Raw genomic sequence first — 27265 nt, 5'->3', positions numbered from 1 at the left:
ATTTATATCTTTATATATATCTATAAGGATATATGTTTATCTATATCTACATATAGGTAGCATTATAATATGCATATAGAAATAAAGATATGTGTATAAATAGAGGTAGACTTTGATGTCTTCCTCTATTTATTAACATTATTAAAGAAACATTATTAAATTATAATTATAAAATTATAAAATTATATTGTATGAAAAGTCACTGTTCTGACTGGTATAAAGGCTCTAGAAACTATCCTGGCCTTCTAGGAACTTACCTTCTAAAAAAAAGTCCAACATTTCAGTTTCTCTTTTGTTATAGGACACTGTAAGTGCTATTATAGAAATATACACAAAGGCTACTCACTAAAGAAAAAAGGCTATTTCAAACAGAAAGAATTCATAACAGAGCTGACAATTCTTTTCTGATTTGAAAGCAGAGTAGGATTTCAAAGGAAAATACATTTTTTGAAAGGTGAATGCATGCATTTTTGTAAGATAATCTTGGCCTCACTATATATAGTACCCAGGGCAGTGCTCTCAACCTTGACTTCCCATTTAAATAACCTAGGAAACTTTTAAAACAGACATGCCACGGTCCCCTACCCCTAAGACTTCTCCTGATTTGATTGATCTCAGGAGAAGCCTGCTTATAGGGACTTTTAGGAGCTCTCTGGAAGATTTTCATGAGCAGTCAAGGTTGAGAACCACTGCCTTAGACGATTGTCAAGAGATTGTATGAAGGGAAAATTGGCTGTTTTACAAGGCTGTTGTAGAAATCTACTATTTATAAAATGATGTTACTCAAGAGGCTTCATAATAATTTAATAAAATTCATTGTTTTGTAGATAAAGGGGAAACAAAAAAGTTTACTGTCTTATGTAAGATAAAATAAAGTGCCCATTCCAGTGCATAGCACATAAAAGATGAGGGAAATAAACTAATATTTTATTGAATAGCTCATGTAAGTTTAGGACTGGGATAGATATGATCACAAAAATAATCTTAATTTATCCTCATATAAACTGCTTTAGGTGGACTTGCCTATTTCCTACATAATAATTTTATGTATGTATATACGCATGCATACGTAGACACCAAAGTATAGAACTCTTAAATGCCAACATTATACTAACAAGCACTTTGTTTCCAGGCAAATGTTATGAAAACACTTTGCTTTTTAAGTGTCAACAGCACTATTGATGTCACAACCTGACATCGCCTGGGTTAAAACAAAGGCCAGATCTTCAAATGTCACTGTAGATTATCACCACATTGCAAGGTAACATGCTTACCACCAAATCACAGCCTTCACATTGGTGGACTGCCTGGCGCAATGCATTCAGACAACACTTGCTCCAAGAGTAATATTTCCTTAATTAGCAACAAGCAGAACATAAAAAGGGAAAACTTAAGCTCCTAAGGAAATTCTTTTAAGTTTTATCTGAACAAATGGTGACAGACATCTATGAGACTCTTTCAGTTCTGGCCCCTGTTCATTCTTCAACTTAATTTTCTGCCACCGTCTTCTTCCCTGACTGGCTCAGAACACACTGGGCTCCTTCACCATGCTTGTCATCTTCATACACTATGAAGATAATCACACTCTTTTTACCTCCAGGCGCTTTCATGAGCTGTTCTCTCTTGCATGTTATCATCTTGGACAGGTTGTACCCAACCACTTTAATTTTAAACAGACTCCTCTTGTTTTCTGTTGGTGTCTCTATTTTATTTTTCAGAGAATATATTGCAAGTTTTAATTATGCTTTCCAAATATAAGCCCCATGAGAATAAGGAGCTAATTTACTTTGTTCATTACAGTGTACCAAGCACCTAACACCAATTTCATTTTAGTAGTCACAAATAGTTTTTTAATGAATAAAATAAATGAATAAAGAAATACAGCCCCAGCATATATGTAATATAGAAAAAAAATCTAGCAATTGAAGTAGAGCTTCTATGAGTAGACCTTTGCCCAAACTGTTTATGGATTATAGGAGGGTACAATGCAATGTGCAGTTTCTCTTTCAGCTATCACAAAAATTCAATTAAAATAAATTATTTAAAGGACAGAAGGCAATTAAAAGACCTTTGGCCCAAAATAGTTAATATCAAATGATTTTATCAAACATGGAAAATTACAGGTTCTGTTATTAGAGGATAATGGAATTCTTGTAAATTATTCAAAAGGAACAAGATAGCAACATGTGAGATTAGATATGAAATTAGAAAGTGACTAGTTTTTTTTTAATGGTGATATTACTTGTTTTAAAATAAATACCAAGCATGGTGGATAAATTAATCTGATTCGTGGACATAAAAAGCATGCCTGGTTCTTAAACAAAAATGTAATGAAATTGAGTTATGACCTTCATGGTAAACTACCATGAACAGGCATTTCTACAATCCTGTCTCATACCTCTGCATTTGTGATATGAATAATTTGAACTGTAAAAGTGAGATAATGGAAAACTGTTGAAAAGCAGTGATACATCTGTTATAAAATAAGAATGTCACACATCATGAGGGCAGATCAAGAGACATAATCCTCATGATATGGAGAGAGACATTAACTGTGGAAATGATGTTAATTACTTTCTAAATGTCATTCATTCATTATATTCATGCTATATTAGCAAAAGAAATATCTATTATCTCTTAATGGTTACTGGGCCAAATAAATACCGTATCACTGAAATAATTAAATCATTTTAATAAGAGCATGTTTGATTTTGTTAAATTTATTTTTAGATATTAAAAGTTTAAATGGGTTAAAGTTTCAGAGATCTGAGTAAAAAGGTCAATGTTAATTTGTGCTTATTAGAGTGTGTCTCACTTCAGTTATATAAATAATACAAATGATAGATACATGCAGAAAAGAAGTCAGAATGAATATGCATTAAGAGCCAATATGCAATCAGCGTTTTTAGAATGGTGATTTGATTAACAGAACTGAGCACGTTCTTGGTTTTCACGGATTACCATTCACAATTCTAATTTGTGAGACAAGTATTTTATGACTTATTACCATGAGTATTTTCTGACATATTTATTTAAATCACATAACTTTTGTGAGATTACTGTGCAGTATCTGTAATGCCAGGAGAAGAATCTCAGCTTGCCTTGACTTGGCAGTCTTCCACCCTTACTTGTGTATGAGAAACACCAGACACTTTAAATTCAGGTATATGAGAAACTATGTCAAGTCTATTAGAAACTACATGAACAGAGGCCGAACTCGGGTTCTGACAAGATGGCCGGGCTGCCCCACAGGATCATCAAGGAAACCCAGTGTTTGCTGGTAGGACCAGTTCCTGGCATCAAAGCAGAACCAGATGAGAGCAACGCCCATTATTTTCATGTGGTCATTGCTGGCCCTCAACATTCCCCCTTTGAGGGAGGGACTTTTAAACTTGAACTATTCCTTCCTGAAGAATACCCAATGGCAGCCCCTAAAGTACGTTTCATGACCAAAATTTATCATCCTAATGTAGACAAGTTGGGAAGAATATGTTTAGATATTTTGAAAGATAAGTGGTCCCCAGCACTGCAGATCCGCACAGTTCTGCTATCGATCCAGGCCTTGTTAAGTGCTCCCAATCCAGATGATCCATTAGCAAATGATGTAGTGGAGCAGTGGAAGACCAACGAAGCCCAAGCCATAGAAACAGCTAGAGCATGGACTAGGCTATATGCCATGAATAATATTTAAACTGATCTGATCATCAAGTGCGCATCACTTCTCCTGTTCTGCCAAGACGTCCTCCTTTTTGTTTGCATTTAATGGACACAGTCTTAGAAACATTACAGAATAAAAAAGCCCAGACATCTTCAGTCCTTTGGTGATTAAATGCACATTAGCAAATCTATGTCTTGTCCTGATTCACTGTCATAAAGCATGAGCAGAGGCTAGAAGTATCATCTGATACTTCTATTCATTACTTTTATTCATTATATCAAATGAATAAAAGCAGTGGCCTCTCCCTGCTTTTATTCATTTCCCCCATCCTGGTTTAAGTATAAAGCACTGTGAATGAAGGTAGTCGTCAGGTTAGCTGCAGGGGTGTGGGTGTTTTTCTTTATTTTCTTTTATTTTTTTTAAGGGGGGAGGTAGTTTTATTTTAATTTTATGGGCTCCTTTCCCCTTTTTTGGTGATCTAATTGCATTGGTTAAAAGCAACTAACCAGGTCTTTAGAATATGCTCTCTAGCCAAGTCTAACTTTATTTAGACGCTGTAGATGGACAAGCTTGATTGTTTGAACCAAAATGGGAACATTAAACAAACATCACAGCCCTCACTAATAACATTGCTGTCAAGTGTAGATTCCCCCCTTCAGAAAAAAGCTTGTGACCATTTTGTATGGCTTGTCTGGAAACTTCTGTAAATCTTATGTTTTAGTAAAATATTTTTTGTTATTCTAAAAAAAAGAAAAAAAAAGAAACTACATGAACAGAGGGAAAGAATAGTACATTTCTTAAGAATGTTGTGTATTCTGGATTATTTTAGTTTTTTTTTAAATTCTGATTTTATAACAAATTAGTCATGATTAGTAATTAGAGTTGGGTAAACCCAGAAAAGTATTTACTTAACTCTTATTAGGTGTAAGGATGTTTGCTGGATCCTAAGGCAGGGGATAAATGCAATGAGAATAAGGATGTGTCTATTAAGTTGATGTATACATTCACATCTGTATATGGCAAAGTAAATTTTATTACCATAACACATTAGTAAGGCTTAAAAACAATGTTAGCATTTATGAAATGTTACCTTAAACGTTTTCTGAAGTGTTTCCCATGGAATACTAATTCTGAAAATGCCTTGACACATATTAAATTAATACATGTTTTTAGTTATATTATTGGCTGAATGTTCTAAGAAAAAATGACCCATCATCAATGTACATTAAATCTCATTTTTAGCTGGACATGGTGACTCATGCCTGTAATCCCAGGCATCTACTTTGGAAGGCCAAGGTGAGCAGATTGCTTGAACCCAGGAATTCAAGACTAACCTGGGCAACATGGCGAAACCCTGTCACTACAAAATAATATAAAAATATTAGCAGGGAGTGGTGGTGTGTGCCTGCAGATCCAGCTATTTGGGAGGCTTAGATGGGAGGATTGCTGGAGCTGGGGAGACGGAGATTGCAATGAGCCAAGATCACACCACTGTACTCCAGCCTAGGTGATAGAGTGAGACTCAGTCTCAAAAAAAAAAAAAAAAAAAAATCCATTTTAGTAATTCACACTGCATATCATTTTGGGACTTCCAACAATCTTTGACAAAATAAAATCTATTCAAAGATATTAATCACATTACCTCAACGTTTTAGGAATATAATACACACACACACACAAAAAGACACACACACACAACACACACACACAGAGTACCTAAAATGTTATATAATAATTGGATGTATATATCTCTTCAATTTCTTTGGGACACATAAACAATAAACAGGTGTTTTCTACAACTCGATTTGGAAAAATACTGCTAGAAGTTTTGAATTTTTATTTTTAGCACTTTTGCAATAAAAATTCTGACATAGACATTATTAACAGGAGTAGTCATTCAAATATTTTAATTTTTTAATGAGCACTAAAAGTTCTAAAGAAGGAAATGTCTTTGTTAAACAAATTATATAAACAAGTAATAGATAATTGACTACTTGTTCTCTACTATGATGAATTGCTTTTATATTGGATTTGTGAAGACACTCATTTAATTCAATATTTATCCAAGATATATTTATGTATCTCTACTCATGTGCTTAAAGTATAATAACAAATGAGAAGGCTCCTGCACTCATGTGGCTCCCAGACTTATGAAGGAGATTGAAACTAATATTAACATTCTATAGTAAGTGAGAAGATAGAAGCATGCAGAGTGTTCTAACAGGATGTCCACCTTAGAGACATTGGGCATGGGAAGGGTGAAGGAGCACTTGTTGCAGAAGGAGAACTTAAGCTGACTTTTGGAGAACCAGTGAAAATACCTACGCTGAAATTATGAGAGGAGGTGTAAAGGTACCCCCAGGGAAGGATAGCATATTGTAAAACCACGCTGTGAGAAGCAGAAGAGACAGAAAAGAGTAGAGCATTAGCAGTTGGTATCACAATGAATTGGGTTTATCTGAAACTTATGGATGTTAATAGAGTGGAGAAATAATGGGGTACCTGAAAGGAGAAACCGGAAGAAGCCACATCAATGAATATCTTGTACTCCATGCTAAGATGTCTGAAGTTCATAATGAAGACAATGGTGAATCAGTGAAAAGCTGAAAAGCCAGTGAGTGGTGTGACTATAAAGAAGGAATTGATTCCCAGTGTTTCCTATCCTCAATGCCTAGACTCCCAAATTGGACAAATTCTAGAAGATAAGGCCAGTTGGAAACCTTCTGCAGTGGATATGCATTAGTAAACTAATTTGGGAAAAAAGCGCTCAATGAAAATATGGAAATATGGAGAATGTTAAAAAAGTATTCCCATAGTCAATGATACATTGGTAGAGCCATATGCTGGAATATGGGAACAGAAATAAAAGTGACTTTTATTAAGCCCCTGGAGTGTATGTCACACAATGCTAGGTATTGTTTCAAAAATAAAGATTAGCAAGAATTTAATTTATCCTCTACAGTTTTGACCACATAAGATGGCTGCAAGTGTGTTGAGTGAGAGTTTTTGAGTGCTCCTAAAACCTATTTCTCGCATAGTAACACTGATAGTTTACTACACTTTTGTAGTTACTTCTTTACTCTGCTATATACATTGGAATACCATTTGTTTGTGTGTGTGTGTGTGTGTGTGTGTGTGTGTGTGTGTGTGTGTGTGTGTGTTTTGAGACGGAGTCTGGCTGTCTCGCCCAGGCTGGAGTGCAGTGGCGCGATCTCGGCTCACTGCAAGCTCTGCCTCCAGGGTTCACGCCATTCTCCTGCCTCAGCCTCCCGAGTAGCTGGGACTACAGGCGCCCGCCACCATGCCTAGCTAATTGTTTTGGTATTTTTTTTAGTAGAGACAGGGTTTCACTGTGTTAGCCAGGATGGTCTCGATCTCCTCACCTCGTGATCCGCCCACCTCAGCCTCCCAAAGTCCTGGGATTACAGGCGTGAGCCACCGCGCTCGGCACATTGGAATACTTTTAAGCCTGCAAACAGTTGTGGTTTGCCTCTCTTCACTCAATACATACGCTGATAACTAACACATAATATGCAATAAATGAATACATGCTTAAGCAATTCATGCAATCGAGTATCTAGGTTGATAGCTATCAAATGGCTTTCAATAAAAACATAGTGTTAAATAGATAGGATAACTTCATGATTTATATTCCAAGTATTTAGTTTCTTCATTTGTTCAGTTTACTTCTATCTCTAAACTTTTTTTTTTTTTCTCCTCACTTTTAACTTAAAGTTGTCCATATTAGCCTCACAAAAAATCAGGGGCATAATTTGAAGATCTGGGGAAAGTAGAAAGGACCTTCTACTTCACGATAATTTCTTAGACTAATCTTGAAGACATCCTATAGAGTTTCCCTTATGGAGTTCAGAGGTTAAGAAAGAAAGTAGGCATCAATCCCTAAGTTGCAAGGAGTAATACAAGGTAAAAGTAACCCTTTAATATAGGAACTAAACTAGTTTTAGTAGCAAAAACTTTTTATTGAAAGGATTGTGGAAGAAAGAGTCAGGTTTGTCTGTCATTTCTAATTCTATGTATTGTAAAATTTTATCTTTACCCATTGTTCAATTTTTAGTTTAATTAAATAAGGTTATCATCTTAACAAAGATGTAGTTCTCTTAAATATATTTTGACATTTAAGCCCAAAATATGATTTTTACATCTTAAAAATGTGATATCTGTTGGTTTTACTATAATAATCATTAAAAATCTCATTACACAATTGCATGTTTAGGTTACTTGCATTTTTTGTAATGACTAATGGGATAAATAGTCTTACATGTTTGAGTTTCCAAAAAGCAGACAAGACAGAATTAGACACACAAGAAAGAGACACTGGGGAAAGGAAAGGTGGGGAGACTCTTTGAAATAAAATGCAGGTCTGGCTTCCACTGAAGGAGAGACAGAAGGTAGTGGTGTAATGATGTTAGGAAGACTCAGACTGAAGCACAGTTCCAAGAAAGTTTCAGCCAGATCACTGAGGAGTCCTCAAGCTAAGACCATTTATTGAAGGAGCTCTTCATCTCACTAGATAACCCCCAAGTAGCCCCATCATGCTCCGTGATTGGCTTGGAGAACCACCCCCCACTGCCGCCGAAGCTTAGCTTGATGCAAACTGTGGAAAATCCAGAAGTGTAGCAGCAGTGTCTTCATATCTGCAGCAGGAGACAGGAGGAACATGTTTTTGTGACTTACATTACACACAGATCTTTGTTCTCTTTTTGTTCTTATGTGTCCATATCCATAATGTTATTTTATAATTCTATAAAAAAGGATGTAAATATTTTAAAGATATAGCATACATATTTCCAAATTGTGCAACATTATTGGGGGCAAAGCGTAATATGATCATAAATACAAGGCTTAAATGCATGTTATTTTACACTTGTCATAATGGCATGGTAATGTTATTATTCATTTTAAACTGCATGAGTTTGAAAATCATAAAATTATATTCAGATTTGATGCCAAAGACGTTTTGTTTTTCTTTGTGGGGGACTATTTTGACGTTATCTGGTGCATAGTAGAACCGGAAACTCAGTTTTTAGCATTTGGGCCCACAATATTTATTCCTTTATGATACAGCATTTGCCTTTCTTATTGCCTGACTAGGCTTAATGCCAGCCCTCTTTTGAAATTCCACTGGTCCCAGCCCTTCCCACTTGCTTGTTCACTCATTCAGCTTTGTGCTGGGGTAGGGGTAGGTGAACATATGGAGGATCCCGCCTTTAGAGGATTAGAAACAACAGCAGCAGCAGGCCTGCTGGTGGGAAGCAGCATCTTGTTTGTTAAAGTCAACCCTCTTCCCACTGAAGCAGCCCCAGGCAGAGGGGCCATGCAGCCAAAAATGTCAGAAAACATGGAGTGTCCCAGACCTTCGCCCAGATTGGCATTTCAGGCAGGAAGACAGCCTTTGCCTAGGGAATGTCACTGCCGAGTTTGATGATTCTTGGTAATTAATCAACAGCTTCAGTGAAGGTATCCGGCTGTATCAGGAAGAGTGAACACAGATAATACTTCACATGAGTATAGAAGAAATTTAGAATGATTCTCAGCAAAGATGATAGCACACCGTCATCTTCTCTCCAGAGGCGCAAGGCCCTGCATCTACAAAGAAAATCAATATTCCTGCCATTGCTCTGTCACTAATTTTACATATAACCTTGGGCATAGGTGGGTCTCAGATGCCTCCTCTGTAAAATGAAGCAGGGGAAATGAGATCCCTAAGAATCCTTCCGGATTTAATATTCTGTGTGACCCTATTAACATCTCCCATCTCCAGGAGACTGAGGCAGCTTGCTTTCTTACTCACCTGAACTTGGGGTCATTTGAATTAATTTCTCTGTCTCTCTTCAGCTACATCTCTTCACTCAGCTTTGCTAGGGTTATGATTATTAAGGAGCTATCTGAAGTAACATCCACGGTAAGTCTGTTTCACTCACTCCTCAGACACCACGCTTCTTTATGCTTTTTATCTTCAGGATGTGCCAATTGTCTGTCCAAAATGCTTTCCCAAAAACTCCTTTTTCCTCTGACTTGTAGATTCCCACTTTCCTTTTGAGGTAATCAAACAAAACTCCTGGAAACATTTCTTTTAAATCCATTTCCATTTAGTGCCTCTCACACTCCTCCTCTGTGTTCTTACTTTAGTGTGTATTTATTTTATACTAATATTTATTCTCCTTTTTTGGAGGTTACTGTATTCTTTTCCTTTCTCTTCTCTTATTTATTTCAATTTAATTTTCTGACAGTTGAGATAAAACAATTCACTCAACTTATTCTGGTATATACGAAGTGGTGATTTTTGTTGTTTTTGGATGAATAAGCTTGGCTCTCATGACACGAGAGAGTGTCAACTAGTTAATGTAAATGAATTAAGCTGAGCAGTTTTTTTGTGTGTATGCAAATCAACTCTCAAAATAATTCGCTGTGACTAATGCCTGCATTTCTATATCTGGGTTTTCAGGTGTAGCCAATAATAGAAGTCTGGATGACATAAAGTAGTAAAGATTTTAGTTCATTTCGCTAGTGTTTTTTTTGTCTATTAAACAATTAAGGTTGAGCATTCCTTTTCTGTTTTTAAAAGAGAATTATTTCTTTCTATCTATTGTTTTTCTTTAATAGTTACAGATATATTCAGACCTTCTTTTTCTTGTAGAGTGAGTAATCATAAAAGTGGATAAAATATTTCTACAAAAACTATATGTCCTTAAAATTTTGGGCAAAAAGTAGTTTTTAGAAATTTCCTATGATTAACCAAATTCCTCCCCATATTTAGGGTCCCTTTTTGTTCCTAATGCTAAACTCTGCTCTTTCTCTCTTTTGTAAGCTATTTTTGCAGAAGCTTTTCTATTTCTTAGTCTTTTGAAAAAAAATTTTTAGTTTAGTTGATTGTCTCCATTGTTTGTTTTCTATTTAATTTAATTTTATCTTTATTATTTCCTTTCTTTCTACACACTCTGGATGCACTCATTGGTTATTTATTTCCTTTTTCTTTTTTTTTCTTTCTTCTCCTTTTTTTTTTTGAGACAGAGTACCATTCTGTCTCTCAGGTTGGAGTGCAATGATGCAAACTCAGCTCACTGCAACCTCCACCTCCCAGATTCAAGCGACTCTGGTGCCTCAGCCTCCAGAGCAGCTGAGATTACAGGCATGTGCCACCATGCCCGGCTAATTTTTTGTATTTTTAGTAGAGATGGGGTTTCGCCACATTGCCCAGGCTGGTCTCAAACTCCTGAGCTCAGGCACCAATCGCCCACCTCGGCCTCCGAAAGTGCTAGGATTCCAGGCATGAGTCATTGCGTCCAGCCTATTTCTTTCGTGAAGAGAATTTTGAGCCCATGTCCTAGGCCTGTCCTTGCTTTTTATCACTTTCCCAAGCCCCACCCCATCCCGTATGAGACATGGGAGAATCTGGGGGTAGGCATTGGTGATAAATAAGAAGAAATAGGGTTTTGTGAAGATAGTGTTGTTATAGCACTCTATGAAGCTCTTAGAGAGGGAGGGCAAGTTACCATTCATTTACCACCAAGATTTTGTAGGTGTTTATACTGGATTTGGAGGAGAGAGGTTATTTGCACAATACCAATTTTAGAGATGGAAAAATTGAGTTTCAGAAGACTGAAGAGATATTTATGAGTTCACAAGACTAGTAATTAATGGTGCTGTGGTTCAAGCAATATAAAATAAAAATATGCTAAAAATGAAATAAAATGGAAGCTAGATATGAGACAATGTTTGCTATAAGAACAGAAGACAAGAAGTAAGTCCAGAGATGGAGAAATACAGAGACTGTGTCCCAAGAAATGTGTGAAGCTAGAGGGTCTAGGATAATTGTCTTAAACAATTGGCTGTAATGTATAAAGCTCCATGAGGTGAGTAGATGGGTCAGTGCTAGGTTAGGGTCTCGGGATATTGCTTGGTCACTGTGACACTGAATTACTAAATTGTTTTTCTTTACCAAAATTGACAGTTCACCAAATTGTCTTTGTAAGCTGCCTTTGACTTCAACAATTTTTAAATGCCGGAGAGTTTGAAAACAAACACAGGTAAATATGTATTCGTAAGATTCTATTGTTCAGGCTAAATGTGAGGTTAAGGGATGAGTTTTTCAGTGGTGATACTAAAACAGGTTCTCTGAATGATGTCATCCTACAGCAGCAGAAATAACTTCCTCAGAACTTTCTGTGGTTCTAAACATATGAGCCATATATAACAACTAGAACAGATAGATTTCTATATTCCACACACTGTATGAATGCACATACACTTGTGCAAAAACACATACACTTTTTTTATCTGATTCAGAAATTTATTCCCCACATGCTCCATTCTTTGACTTCCTAATGGTTCATTTTATGATATGATAGTTTCACACATGAATGAATTGAAAGACATAAGAAGCAATCTGCCTGCTGTGAATTCACTCCTAAAACTCTTCTCATTTCTTAATGTCCATGCATTTGAGCCTCTACTACTAAGTGTGAAAAAGGATTCTTTTCTCTGCTTTGTATTTATACCCTGTCTGCATTTCTACTTATCCTACCCTCAAAGAAAACATTAGGATTTCATTCAGAGTTCTGAAAGATTATTTGCATTGTAGATTTCCTTTAACACTTGTGGCAAAAATGAAATACAACTCTTTCCCTAATGCTCCCGTTACAGAACATTTGTAAAAAATTAATTAGAAAAAAATTAATATTTTATATGATCTACTTGTAGACCCAGATTCTTTTTGCAATTGATGTGATGTCATGTAAATGTGAAAAAAGTCATGAATTTTCAGAATATAAGCAGAATGACACAAATATTCATTTGTTTATATTTATTTGTATTAATAAAAGGGCTTTTTCTCTTCTGCTTATAGGTCTCCATGTTTTCCCTTATCAAAGCATTTAGTAATAGTATTTATTTATAAATAAATAAAATACGTACACTTCATTATAGGAATTCATTGATGGACAATCATACATGGTCCCTGTCCTCATAGAGCTTACAGTCTAATGTGAGATATACTGACCAGGTAACTGTAGGTAAGAATATACAAAATATGCTATTTCACTATATAAACTGCAGCTTTAACTAGTCTATGGCATCATTGAGGATTTCTAGAGAAAATGATCTCAAAACAGAGACTTGACCATAAATCAGATTCTTCCCAGCCTCCTTAAGAGAGGGAGTACAGACAACTTTAATTGTCTGCCTTTTAGGCAAGCACATTACCTACACATCAATTCCAATAAAGAGTACAATTTGTAAGAAAAAAGAAAAGGGACTGTGTCTCATGAGTTCCCTAGAAAGCTGAGACCTACAGATTTTAAGATGACACATCTAAACTGTGGATTTTCTTTTTTCATTAAACATAATTGTAAGAACAAGTTGCAATATTTTAGTATTCAGGAGAAGGATGAAATAAAGTGATTGTAGGAATGTAAGATAAGTCAGTGGGAATGTTATTACTTACCTGTTACATGTACTGATCAATGGTTTCAAATAATTAAAGTGTTACCAAAATTTTATTCCAGTATAAATGCATGATCAATAGGCATATTCCAGAATTTGAGGGCAGGTTCAAAGAAGCATGGAAATGTATATGGCAGGAATGAGGGAGGCAACTAGCCAGGAAGAGTGCAGCAGGTATTGCCTTATAGGTGTTGAAAAAGCTTTACTTGCTGGCCTGTTTATTATTAAACTTCCTTAACTTATCTTCAACAAATTCCATTGCCATCATGTTGCTTTGGAAAAAGGGTTTCCTTAGATGTCTAGATAATGCTTTTACAAATCTCTAAGTAACCATGTAGAATGGATAGAAGGTAATGAACTTAGAGATGGACATTCCAAGTTAGAGAAAGGTCCATTTCACAACAAATAAACTATTGAGATTACTATAAAATTGTATAATTTGTATTAGTATTCATTAACAGGGCATTAGCAGAATGAATGCCAAAAAGAATGATTGCAAGTAACTAGCATCCGACTGGACCAAGTTGAAAACACAGTAAAATTTATAGGCTACTGTATCTAGGGAGAAGCTGGGAAATTTCATAGCATCAGAGGATAAGCTGAAGAAATGGGATCACCAGGAGCTGAAGTGAAGCACATGATAGGAAAAGAATACCGCCATCTTAATGAGATGCCACCACGTTAAAGTATCAAGTTTCAAATTCTCAGAACTGTCCACTGCCACCTGACCAAACCACAAATGTCAGCCCCACTTATATCTTCAACAGAGCATAAAGACCCTAACTGCAACAAAGCTTATCGCAGTCCCCAGCAGTCCCAACAAGCCAGCATTCTCTTAACCCCTCCCCGATAGGAACATTTCTCAGAGCACACTTCCCTCACTAGGCCCCTTTTAAAAGCCTCAGGCTATAAGAGAAGTTTGAGCCTGACCCTGCTGGCCTGAAGCCTTTCTCAGGTATATTCTCAATAAGCCTGTCTCAACTGTAGAGTCACCTTCTTGTGTCTTCTTTCCTTAATCTTTCTATCTGAACAGCAAACATCTCAAAGATCTTTGTCTCCATCAATCTCTCATCATTGTCTATTTCTAGGTTTATTCTCCAAGAATAGCTCTCTCTCTGTGCCAGAGAAGATGTTATCAGCTAGAGAGTTCTAGCCTACCAGTTCAATAGTGCCAGCAAAAATGGAAAACAGTTTTTCCCAATCATATAAATACTAGAGAAAGATCCAGATTGTGCTTACTGGGCCACATACCTAACTTGTCAGCCCTATCACAAGTCCTAAGAAATAGGATAAAATCCACTGGTCAGATGAAGTTGAAAGGTGAGGTTCAAAAGCATTCAAAGGAAGACTTTTCAGGAAAAAAATAATAATAAAACCTACCATGGTGCATTATAACAGGCATTATCAGGTACCTGCAATTAACTGATTTTTAATTTTTTTCCTCTAGTCTAACCAGGTTCATATGCTCTTGAAGGGTGGATGTGCAGTTTATCCTGCAGGGGGAGCTCAAATAATCCTCTGACTCTTCTGATGTGTGTCAAGGATAGTAGGGGCAGAGTGAATCTGGAAGGCGGGAGGAGATAAAGTTTTGGAGAGTTTGGAAGAACAAGCAAAGATTTTAAAAAGCTATGTTCACAGTAGAGTACTTTGTCTTTTGAGAATTCCTCTCTTATTTTTTAGCTTTGTCTTTTGCTTTTGATCTTTTATTTTCTCTTGAAAAATCAGTGCAAGTGGTGGCAGATGGAATCTAGTTTCTCTTATGAGATTGAATGAAAACCAATATGAGGTCCGAGACAAAACAGTCATAAGGGAGACTAAGTCTGACTTTATTCTAGACCAAGAGAATGTTCATAGTACATACAGAATCCAGACAAGTCCATCAGGATAGGTGGTCCGATAGCAATGTGAGAATCAAATACCCTTCACTGACAAGATTATTTTGCCCATGGCCCCCTCTCTGGACACACATATCCTTCCAAAATATAATAGACATGGATAATTGTTCATTTGTTCATATATTTTAGCTTCTTCTTTATCATTTCTGTTTGCATTATTAATAGTACTTTAAAATGGGGACTTACTAATATTTGTATTTACAGAAAGTTTTCTAAATGTGGGCTAAGACTGAAGGCACCAACATGTAACAATTATTTCTCCTCATGGAAACTGATGAGACTACTAAGTGGTACATATGAATTTGGGGGATCAGAATATCTGTTTGGAAGAGGCCAGGGGCCCCTAAAGTAAACTTAGTAACAATTGAATAACTCCTTTTTAATCCTAATTTTTATTTTAGACCTACCTGCTTGCTCTGTGGAATGTATGTCACTAGACAGAATAGAGAAGAATGTCTCTCTCTCTCTCTGTCTTTTTAAAAACAGCTTTATGGACGTACAATTCACATATGATAAGTTCATCCACCTAGCTTGCATAATTCAGTGTTTTGTGACATATTCACAGATATGAGCAACTGTCACCAGAATCAATTTTAGAAGTTTTTTATCACTGCAAAATGAAATCTTGTTTCCTTTGTTATTTTTTTCCTGAAGAAAATATTTTATTTCTCTTTTACACAGTTGAGGGGAAACATAAAAAGGTCACTCTCAGTGAATGTTATGCTTTCATATGATTTCATGTTAGTAATTAGCACCTTTTCATTTCAGGTTGAAGAACTCTGTTTACAATTTCTTGTCAAGCAGGTCTAGTGGTGATTAACTCCTGCTTTCGTTTGTCTGGGAAAATACCATTCTTTTATTTCTAAAGAACAACTTCGCAGGTAGAGTTTGCTATGTTGGTGGTTTTTCTTTTTCTTCTTCTTTTAGCATTTAAATATGTCATTCCACACTCCCCTGACCTGTAAGTATTCTGCCTAGAAATCTGCTGAAGATCTTACAGATATTCCCTGGTATAAGACACATGTTTTTTTCTTGCTGCTTTCAAAAGTCTCTTTTTGTCTTCGATTCTTAACAGAGTTATTATAATGTGTCTAAGTTAAGTTCTATTTGGGTTTAATCTTCATGGGAACATGAGTATTATGTACTGTGGTGTACCCACGGAGCTGAGACTTTGAGCATGGTTGTGCATGGAGTGACAGTGGCTCTGGGGTCAGAAGCACTGACTAGGCTGCAGTGGTGGTGGCTCCAGTTTCTGAGACAGGGTACATGCAGAACAGTTGTAGAGCCATGTCTGTAGCATGGGCATAAACGAGCAGCTTTGGAGCTGGAGTCTGAAGTGGAGACATACTCAGAACCAAATCTGCTCTGGGGTTCAGGGCATGTGTGTGGTGCGAGTGGCAGCTCTGGTCCTGGTATACCACAACAGCACCTCTTTGGAGGGGAGCAACAGTAGCTCTCTCTAGAGGGGTCCATGGCAGCTATGGCTGTCCATTACCTCACTGGTGAACGCTGCTAGTATCTTCTGTGAAATAAGCCATTAGAGTTGGAGCTGACAAACACATGGGATCCTCCACTTTAAAAGCTGTGGGAAAATCATGATGTCATGGATGTTTTTGAGGTCCTCAGCAGCAAAGGTTGCCAGGGTTGTCCACAGAGCGGGTCCCTGGGAGCTGTGATGGCACCTCCACATGGCTGACACAGATCACTACCACCATTTTTCTTTGTTCATAGCCATCTCCAGATCTCTCCACTAAGCCAATTTCCTGAGCAATCTTTTTATGTCTGATCATTCTCCCTTTTTTACTGCTCCCTTTCTTACTGTAGGTCCTTGATTGGACTCTTCAACCCTCCTAGAGATATTTTCATTTGTGGACAGCTGTCTAATTGTTGATTTTTCTTGTCAGATGATGGTTGGTAACTTCTACTCTGCTATCTTTTAACTTCACATTGGAAATCTCATTTCCTTTAGCTATCACTCCTTGTTCCCCACTCACCCATGTCATAAGCAACCACTAATCTACGTTCCGTCTCTATAGATGTCTATTCCGTACATTCATATCAATGGAATTATACAATATATCATCTTTTATGAATGACTTCTTCCACTTGGTGTAATGTTTTCAAGGTTCATCCACACTGTAGCATGTATCAAGACTTGTCTTAATTTGTTTTCTGTTGTTTATAACAGAATACCTAAAACTGGGTAATTTATTGAAAAAAGGAATTTATTTCCTACGGATATGGAGGCTGAGAAGTCCAAGTTCGAGGGGCCAAATCTGGTGAGAGCTTTCTTGCTGATGTGGACTCTATGCAAAGTGCTGAAGCAGTGCAAGGTGCCATATGGCCAGTGGCCTGAATGTGCTAACATACTAGCTCAGCTCTCTCCTCTTTTTATAAGGCTACCAGTTCCACTCTCTTGATAACCCATTAATCCATAAATGAATTAACCCATTCGTATGGGCTCTACCTCTCACTTCTTACAGATACCACCTTTTAATACTGCCACATTGGGGATTAAATTTCAACATGAGTTTTGAAGAAGACAAATTTTCAGACCATATCAATACATCATTCTTTTCCTTTTGATGGCTAAATAATACACCATTATATGGCTAAAGCGGATTTTGTTTATCCATTGATCTTTTGATAAACATTTGGGTTGTTTCCAGGTTTTGTATATTACAAACAATGTGGAATTAATTATTTATTATTAGTAATAAATTTATTAGTAATTAAGTTACAAATAAATAACTTATTACTTATCATTATTTATACATTTATTAGTTATTATTATTAATAGATAATAAACACTGTTGTGCAATTTTTATGTGGACATCAGCCTTCATTTCTCATAGGTATGTACTTGTGATTAAAATTTCTAGGTCATATGATAACATATTTAATCATTTGAGGAAGTGCAGGATTGTTTTTGAAAGTGATTAGGTCATTTTACATTCACAGTAGCTATATATGAGGGTTTTGGTTTCTCAGCATCCTCATGAACACTTGTTACTATGCGACTTTTAGTTGATACTAGTCACCTTAGCTTTTCAGTGTGGTTTAGGTTTGCATTTCCCTGATATTCAATGATACTGCGCATCTTTTTTGGTGTACTTCCTAGCCACTTGTATATTTTCTTTGGATAAATGTTTTTAGATCCTTTGGTTTAGTTTATTTTTTATTTCTTAATATTTTTAATTGTTAAAAGAAATAGAGATAGGGGCTTGCTATGCTGCCCAGGTTGGTCTATTTGACTCAAGCAATCCACCTACCTTGACTTCCCAAGTACGGGGATTACAGGTTTGAGCCACCACACCTGACCCCTTTGCCCTCTTTTTCATTGAATTATTTATCTTCTTTATTATTCACTTGTAAGTGTTTGTCATATATTCTAGATACAAGCCCCTTTTCAGATCTACAATTTACAATTTTTTTCCCATGTTTGTGGGTTTTCTTTTCAGTTTCTGTATAGTGTCTTTTGATGCATGAAAGTTATTAATTTTGAGGGAGTATAATTTAACTTTTTAAAAAAATTGTTGCTTGTGTTCCTGGTGTCATGTGTAAGAGTTCACTGCAAAATATGGTTTTAAAAGAATTTATGCCTAACTTATAACAGTTTTATTGTTTATGCTCTAACATTTAGATCTTTGATACATTGGGGTCAGTTTTGTATATAGTGTCCAACTTACTCTTTGGCATGTGGCTATGCAGTTGTCCCAGCACAATTTGTTGAAAAGACTATCTTTCCCCAATGAATTGTCAAGGAACTTTGTAAAATTAGTTGACTATATATATGTGTGTGTGTGTGTGTGTATATATGTGTGTGTGTGTATATATACATATAAGTTTATTTATGTAATCTCAATTTTATTTCATTTTTTCTATAGGTCTAGCCTTACGCCAGTACCACACTCTCTTGATTACTGTTGTATTGTAGTAAATTTTGAAATTATAAAGTGTGAGTCTTCCAACTTCATATTCTTTTTCAAGATTGTTATTGGTTTTATTCAAGATGATATGTTTACCTTTTTATCTCAGAGAAAAAGGCATACTGACATACTGAGAGTATGTGCCTATTATTTCCCCCCTAGGAAATTAATAGAGTTCAAAATAATCTTTCTCCTGTTTTGTATAGTCATTTTGGGAACTTATCTAAAGGCTACAAAAACAACCCAGCCCACACCTGAGCAATACAGACTCTGGGACTCAAAATAATTTGGATAAATATAACCCTTCTACCTTTATGTGGAAGCTCAGAAAAAATGTGAACAATATCTAAAAACTGCTTGCCATATCACCTTATGAAGAACAAATGAATTTTGAGAAATTTGGCTGGCCTAATTTCTTTTTCCACTAAGATATATACTCTATGAATAGCCTCAATATATTTCCATGGCACATAGTTTCCAGTATATATTAGGGATTCGTTAAATTGTTGTTCTTAATTGCATGAGACAGAGATTTAGGGGCAATAAGTGACAAAATATAGTATAAAAAGCAAATGAAAGGTATCCTCAGTTTTGGTGGATTTTAGAACACAATACTGACAAATATTATAGTAAAGGGAGAAAATGGTGGCCTAAATGAAAATGGGATTGACGCTCATGACAAATAAAAGATGAGTGAAGAAAATAAAATACTAGCTTTTGTAAGTTAAGAATAACAGTCTTCATTGTAAAAAAGACTAGGTGTTATTGAACCCCCTTTTTCAGACACACATACCCCCTTTTGAGTCATTAGAGCGACTTAGAAATTGAGAATTAAAATATACAAACGGACTGATCATATTCACAATAGACACAGAATAATTTTATTCTGGTCTCTTCCCTAAAGAAAAAATGAAATATGCTTTCTTATGCTCTAAAATCCATGCCAACACTATATCTCAAAATAGTTGATTATACAACTAACATCAGTGGATTTTATTTTTATTATGTTTGACTTACTGATACTTGAGGCAATTTATGTTGTCTAATCCTGAAGCATAAAACATAGCCCTCTCTTACCTAAGTCTAACTGAATTTAATAATTGGTCACTATTATGATATGTTTATGTGATTTAAATTACTATAGATTAGACTCTTGTCATTACTGAGAATCCAAAGAAAACACTGTATTAGATAAGTAGGTATCAAAGAAGGGCAATTGATAAGAATAAAACTAGAAATTAATACAGAACAGAGAAATTAAACAAAAGCAAGAGAACATTTTAATGGACTATCTAAGAAATAATTTCTGAAAAAAGACTCTAGGCTTAGAAGGTTTTATCTGTGAAATATTCAAACACGAAGTCATTATCACAATGTGATATAAAATCTCTCACAAATTTGTTATATACATATATTTAAATATACATATGTAATAAATATGTAGTATATAAAATTATTATATGCATTATGATAAAAATATGCATATATAAATAAAGATAAATTAATATAATACATATAAATTATATATGTATATATAACTAATGTGTAAATTATGTATGTTATATGTAATTATATATTAATGTATAATTGTATATAGTATATATAAAATTATATATTTATATTTAATATATACTATCAATTGTACATTATATATTTTATATATATTAACTATAAATTTATATTTAGGGAGAGAATATGTAGAGAGAAGAGTGGCAGGCTGATTCCTGTGATGAGCTAATATTTGGAGGTCAGGTAAAGAAGAGATACTTGTAAAGAAGACTGAGTATTGACCAGAGAGGATGAGGGAAACCCAAGAGCAGACCGACTTGTGTCAGCAAGGAAGACATTTTTGCCTGTTTTAAATGAGGCTAGGAGATCAAGGGCAAAGAGAATAATAATAAATGAATAAATTATTATATATATAAATTTTACTCTATGACATGAATGTAAACAGTATGAAAATAAAGCCATCCAAATACCCTTAGAATTTTAATTATAGAGTTATAAAAATATGAAATGAGACATCTGAAAATTTAATAAGATAATGATGTCAAAAATTAACCCTACTTAATTACAGAAGGTGAACTTCAGCATAATACTATTTCAATATGAGTTAATGCATTAATCTACTGTAACAAGTCAATAGTGCCTTGGAGAAACAATGAGACAATTTTACTGAATAATAATGTGTAATGTATAATGTCAGTTGTCATTCATGATAATTGATAATATCCTATCTAATTCATTTTATATAGTAATGAATAATAACAACATAACAGACAGGCTAAAAAATACTCTTCTGGTATTTCCCTGTTTGTGGTTAAATAGATTTCCTTTGATAATTTGATATTTTTAGAAACCCATCGTCCTAGGAAGAAATCAAATGGAAACACAACAGAATTTCATCAAACCAGAAAGATAAAAGGACAAAGAAAAAGAAAGAAAAAAAGAACTTATAAAGCAACTTGAAAATAATCAACAATATGATAGGAGCAAAGCCTCACAAATCAATGTTAAATATAAATGTAAATGGGTTAAATGACCCCACTTAAAAGTTACATATTAGCAGAACGAATTAGGAAAAAAAAAAATGATCCAAATATATTCTTCCTAAAAGAAACTAAAAGAAACTCACCTTACCTGTAAAGACATGCATAGATTGAAAACAAAGGGGTGGAAAAAGATATTCCATGTGAACAGAAACCAAAAGTGAGCATTCAATTGAACTCATGAACATAGAGAATAGAAGGATTGTTACCAGAAGCTAAAAAGGGTATTGCAGGGGTGGGAGGAAGGTGGCGGTAGTGATGGTTAATAGGTACAAAAAAAGAAAGAATGAATAAGACCTACTGTATGAGAGCGCAAGAGGGAAACTATAATCAATAATAAGTGTACACTTTTAAAATAACTAAAAGAGTATAATTGGATTGTTTGTGTAATAAATGATAAATTCCTGAGCAAATGAATACCCCATTCTCCATGATGTGATTATTATGCATCACAGGTCTGTATCAAAATATTGTATGTAGCCCATAAATATATACACCTACTATATACCCACAAAAATTAGAAATTAAAAATGAAAAAAAGTAAAAAGAGACAAAGAAATACATTATATAATGACAAAGGAATCAATCTGGTAAGAGAAGATACCAATCCTACATATAAACGCAGCCAACATTGGCACACCCAAATTCACAAAGGAAACACTGCTAGACCTAAAGAAAGAGACGGACAGAAATACATTTTCCTATTGAGTAGTCTACTCAGTTACTTTGAATTGTGGTTTTGTACAGGAATTATTTTATGTACTGGGAAACTGGGGTAATAGATATTCTAAAATATACTCACAGGTAACATTCTTTAAAGAAATATTTTGTTGTTTTCAAATAACTACTGTTCCAGTAAATTAATCAGAGATAAGTTCAACTTAAAAAAATTCAATTTTTTTTCAAAATAATTTGTTTACGATGTAATGAAACATATTGACTATCAATGAGTTATATAAATTATCTAAAAGCAATTCTGACAAAAACTGAGCAACGGAATATGAGTCAAGTGTTGCAGAACTAAACACGGAATAAAAGAAGAACATTTATAAATGGAGAGAATTTGAATCTTTCCGAAAAGAAATACCCAGAACTGTTAACATTTTTATATTTTTGTATTGATTTATGGAAACTTTTCAAAATCTCAGTCATTTTTGTAAAAATTAGCAAAAATATTACCAAAAATAGAGTATTTTGAACAGAAACATTAAGGGTATTCTGAATAAGAACTTGAGTAAAGATGCCTTTTCTGTAAAAAACACACTAGAAAGGGAAAATAATTTTAGAAGTTTGGACATAATGCTAAAATCTAATCAATGCAACCAAAACAAGTAGGTGTTAAGCTTTTTCGGAAGACACAGAAACATTTGTTTTTTTTTTTTTTTTTAAATTCTGGGGAGAGAACTATCACCATCAAAGGGAATATTGATATGTGATCAAACAAGTAATCTGAAGAATTTCTACAACTTACAGGAAACTTAGAAGATTAGCTTATATTAGTCCTTCAAATTATACATCAACAGTACCTTACCTGACTAAAAATTTCTATGTGAAAAAGATGGCATCCATGCAAACATATAAATATAGAGAAGTACGCACATTTGGGAATAAAAATAGCCTTTGATAAAAGGAATGATGAAGTTCTTAAGAAACATTGTGCTTGGATGGAGGGATGAAACGCTAAAAATGTAATATTAACAGAAAATCACACACGTGGAAAAATGCAAGCATAATGAGAAAGAAGTAATGCGGTAAATTGAAGCACTAGGGTGGATCACGAACGAGGTCAGGAGGTCGAGACCATCCTAGCTAGAACAGTGAAACCTCGCCTCTACTAAAAATACAAAAATTAGCTCGGCATGGTGGCACGCACCTGTAATCCCAGCTACTCAGGGGACTGAGGCAAGAAAATTGCTTGAATCCGGGGGGCAAATGTTGCAGTGAGCTGAGATCACACCACTGCACTCCAGCCTGGGTGACAGAGCGACTCTGTCTCAAAAAATAATAATAAATAAATAAAAGGAAAAACAAAATTTAATAAAAATATATGTGTACTTAAATAGGTGAAATATTTAACAAAATGTGTAAAAATGAGTAATAAAAATGGTCAAGAAATTTTTGAAATATGTAAAAACTTGCCTACCAATGTAAATGAAAATAACAATATGCTATTTCTTACTTAACTAGCACTTGATAAATTGCTGGGGATTTTATGGAGAAAGACCCTCATTCGCATCTTGTTGGTAGAAACGGTTTGATTGCATCTTCTCTAAAAATCGCTTTAGCAATATAAATAAGAAGACTACAAATATTCTAGTATTTTACCCAGCACATTTTTGGTCTAGAAATCTACCAGGCAAGTGGTCATACATAGGGACAATTAGATTTGATTTTGATAACATATGTAGTGTATGAAAATTGAAATAACATAAATATCTGTAAGGGAAATTGGAGAATACATTATAAGCCTTATACAGAATACTTTAAAACAATTTTTAGAATCTTGTTTTTTGAGTATATAAAATTATAAATATGCCAAAGCAAAAATCACACACACACACACATAAGCACAAATATATACAAAAAATTCATCTGCAGATGCATGTAATATTATATTTGTTATTGTGTGTAGTCCATACATAGCTGTATCATCACTGGCTATGTCTAGGCTTTGTGAATATAGATTTTTCTTCCCTACTCCTTATTTTTTATTTTTGTTATACATTTCCTATTGTTCCCATTGGTTTTAAACTTCAGGCTCGTGACTTTCTGAGTGTCTAGTGTTTCCATGAATGAGCTTCACCGTCTCTATAGACTTCTTGAAAATGAAGTTGTATAGAAAGACTTATTCAACATATACCTTCTCCTAACACAGCAGCACAATTTCTACTAGAATAGGAAAATAAAAAGTTTATTTTCCAGTCATCTTTCTTCTTCCTCTGTCCATTTAACTGAGTTTTACCTTTGAGTATGATTTTGAGTCATGTTTGTAATGTCGAATTTACAATGTAGACAGGAGAAAGGAAGAGGCAAGAATAGAGAAGCAGCGGCCGGGCGCAGTGGCTCACGCCTGTAATCCCAGCACTCTGGGAGGCCGAGGCTGGCGGATCACGAGGTCAGGAGATCGAGACCCTCCTGGCTAACACCTTGAAACTCCGTCTCTACTAAAAAAAAAAAAAAAAAAAAAAAAATAGCCGGGCTAGGTGGCGGGCGCCTGTAGTCCCAGCAACTCGGGAAACTGAGGCAGGAGAATGGCGTGAACCCGGGAGGCGGAGCTTGCAGTGAGCTGAGATCGCGCCACTGCGCTCCAGCGTGGGTGACAGAGCGAGACTCCGTCTCAAAAAAAAAAAAAAGAATAGAGAAGCAGGAAGAAATGCAAAGAGACAGAAAAAGGGGTAAGTTCTGTGTAGGCCGGCAATTCAAGGAAAGAGACAGTAAATGCCCGCCTAAGCAAGTGACTGGCTTGGGCAATGCTGAGCTGAGAGATTATTTAAACATAAATTAAAGAGTATATAATGGAGTCCGGGCGCGGTGGCTCACGCCTGTAATTTCAGCACTTTGAGAGGCCGAGGTGGGCGGATCATCTGAGGTCGGGAGTTCGGACCAGCCTCACTAACATGGAGAAACCCCATCTCTACCGAAAATACAAAATTAGCCGGGGTGGTGGCACATGCCTGTAATCCCAGCTACTCGGGAGGCTGAGGCAGGAAAATCGCTTGAACCCGGGAGGCGGAGGTTGTGGTGAGCCGAGATCACACCACTGCACTCTAGCCTGGGCAACAAGAGCGAAATTCCATCTCAAAAAAAAAAAAAAAAAAGAAAAGAGAGTATATAATGGAATGTTTCTGATACAAATGGGATCCCCTTAATATTCTCTAAGAGATGTGAGGTGTATTTGGAATTTTTCCGTTTTTATTTTCTGGACTCCACTTTTTTATGTAATACCATGCTATGCCAGATTAGAAAACATGTGAACTGGAATTTACTGGGGATACAAATATTTATCTGATAGAAAGGTCTATATAGGTTTTATTAGGCTTTCAAAAATACTTCTTGTTATGGTGGCACATACCTATAGTCCTAGCTACTTAAGAAGCTGAGGTGGGGGGATTGTGTGACCCAGGTGTTTGGTTCCAGTTTGGGTAGCATAGTGATACCCTGTCTCCACCAAAAACAACAAGAAAAAGACAAGTAATGCAAGTGATGGTCTGATGTACATCCATTGCATTTACGATTAGAGGCAAGCACTACCATGTAGAATAAATTTCCAGACGCGTTTCCTTAGTGCTGATCACCCCATCTATCTTTTTGTTTTTAGAATTTTGTTAGGAAGGTAATGCAGTCTTAGAGTTTTATCTTCAACTGCATCTAATGCCTTCTATATAATTGAATGAGGGTCCCAGAACAAAAAAGGTAATACATTTAAAAGGGAAAATTAAAGATAGTTTAACAAAGCGACTACTTAGGAAACTGTCACTCAGGGTAAGGAAATGAACAAGGTATGGAGAGTCAACCTTGGTTTAGAAATAACAAGAAGTTATTGCCATTCCTAGGTCTTAGGTGTAAGCAGATGACATTATTGAAATACTGGGAGAGTTTTAATTATGGGAGATAGACTTTAAAGAAGGAATGTGGCCTTGGATAATCATATACACACTCTCAAACCTAGATCCAGCATGGAGGGGATCAACAATATAAATGCTATGATCTCTATCTCCTCTCAGTCTCTAAGCTCCAGCCAGTACCTCCCCATTGGATGGACCCAATGGGAACTACAGAAGGCAAGGAGTCCTCTTTGATACAGTTCATGTAGGTCAACTCTGTGATGCACCAGGGATAATGACAAATATCAGAGAGCTAATCTTGGGGAACATACAATGACTATCAAACACAATGGAAACGCTTAGTGAATTCAAAATCTCTACATATAAAGCTGACAACATCAGGTTACTACACATTCCAAATTACATACAGTATAAGAGTGACTGGATTACAAAGGCAATGATGGAGGCTTGTGCCAGCAAGTGTAAAACTAGCAGTTTCTTTTCTCTTACAAAAATAAGTGGTAAAAAAAAATTTAAGAAAAAATGGGGAAAAAAGTAGCTTTTACTTTTGGAATCTGAAAATTGTAGATGCATTGTTATCTACTCCAAGTAGGAGTGTTTGAGCTCTGGAGAATTAAAGGATAATCTTTGTCTTTTCATTATTTTAATTTATTTTTTAAAGAAATGCCTAACATCTTCCCAGTTGACTGCATCTACTTGAAAGATGTGCTCCTGGAATAAGCTAGAATGTGTTCTAATTCCAGGTCTCCTCTTTTTATTATTATTATTATACTTTATGTTCTCGGGGACATGTGCACAACGTCCAGGTTTGTTACATATGTATTCATGTGCCATGTTGGTGTGCTGCACCCATTAACTCATCATTTACATTAGGTATATCTCCTAATGCTATCTCTCCTGCCTCTCCCCACCCCCCACTATAGGCCCGGGTGTGTGATGTTCCCCTTCCTGTGATCTCATTGTTCAATTCCCACCTATGAGTGAGAACATGCAGTGTTTGGTTTTCTGTTCTTGTGATAGTTTGCTGAGAATGATGGTTTCCAGCTGCATCCACGTCCCTACAAAAGACACGAAATCATCCTTTTTATGGCTGCATACTATTCCATGGTTTATATGCGCCACATTTTCTTAATCTAGTCTGTCACTGATGGACATTTGGGTTGATTCCAAGTCTTTGCTATTGTGAATAGTGCCGCAATAAACATAC

The 27265-nt window shown here is 35.5% G+C and overlaps 1 protein-coding gene across 1 annotated transcript; it reads left to right on the top strand.

Moving 5' to 3' along the window:
• The first annotated feature begins 3209 nt into the window (after nucleotides 1-3209).
• On the top strand, nucleotides 3210-3844 carry LOC105509542 (ubiquitin-conjugating enzyme E2 N-like). Its single transcript, XM_011938784.1, has one exon. The coding sequence runs from the start codon at nucleotides 3233-3235 to the stop codon at nucleotides 3689-3691; it is 459 nt and encodes a 152-aa protein (XP_011794174.1). The 5' UTR covers nucleotides 3210-3232; the 3' UTR covers nucleotides 3692-3844.
• The last annotated feature ends 23421 nt before the right edge of the window (nucleotides 3845-27265 follow it).

Source organism: Colobus angolensis, unplaced genomic scaffold (genome assembly GCF_000951035.1).
Source record: "Colobus angolensis palliatus isolate OR3802 unplaced genomic scaffold, Cang.pa_1.0 Scaffold178, whole genome shotgun sequence".
In the NCBI taxonomy this organism is placed as follows: Eukaryota; Metazoa; Chordata; class Mammalia; order Primates; family Cercopithecidae; genus Colobus; species Colobus angolensis.
The sequence above is the reverse complement of the archived record's forward strand: the minus strand, read 5'-3'. Positions and strand labels throughout refer to the sequence as shown.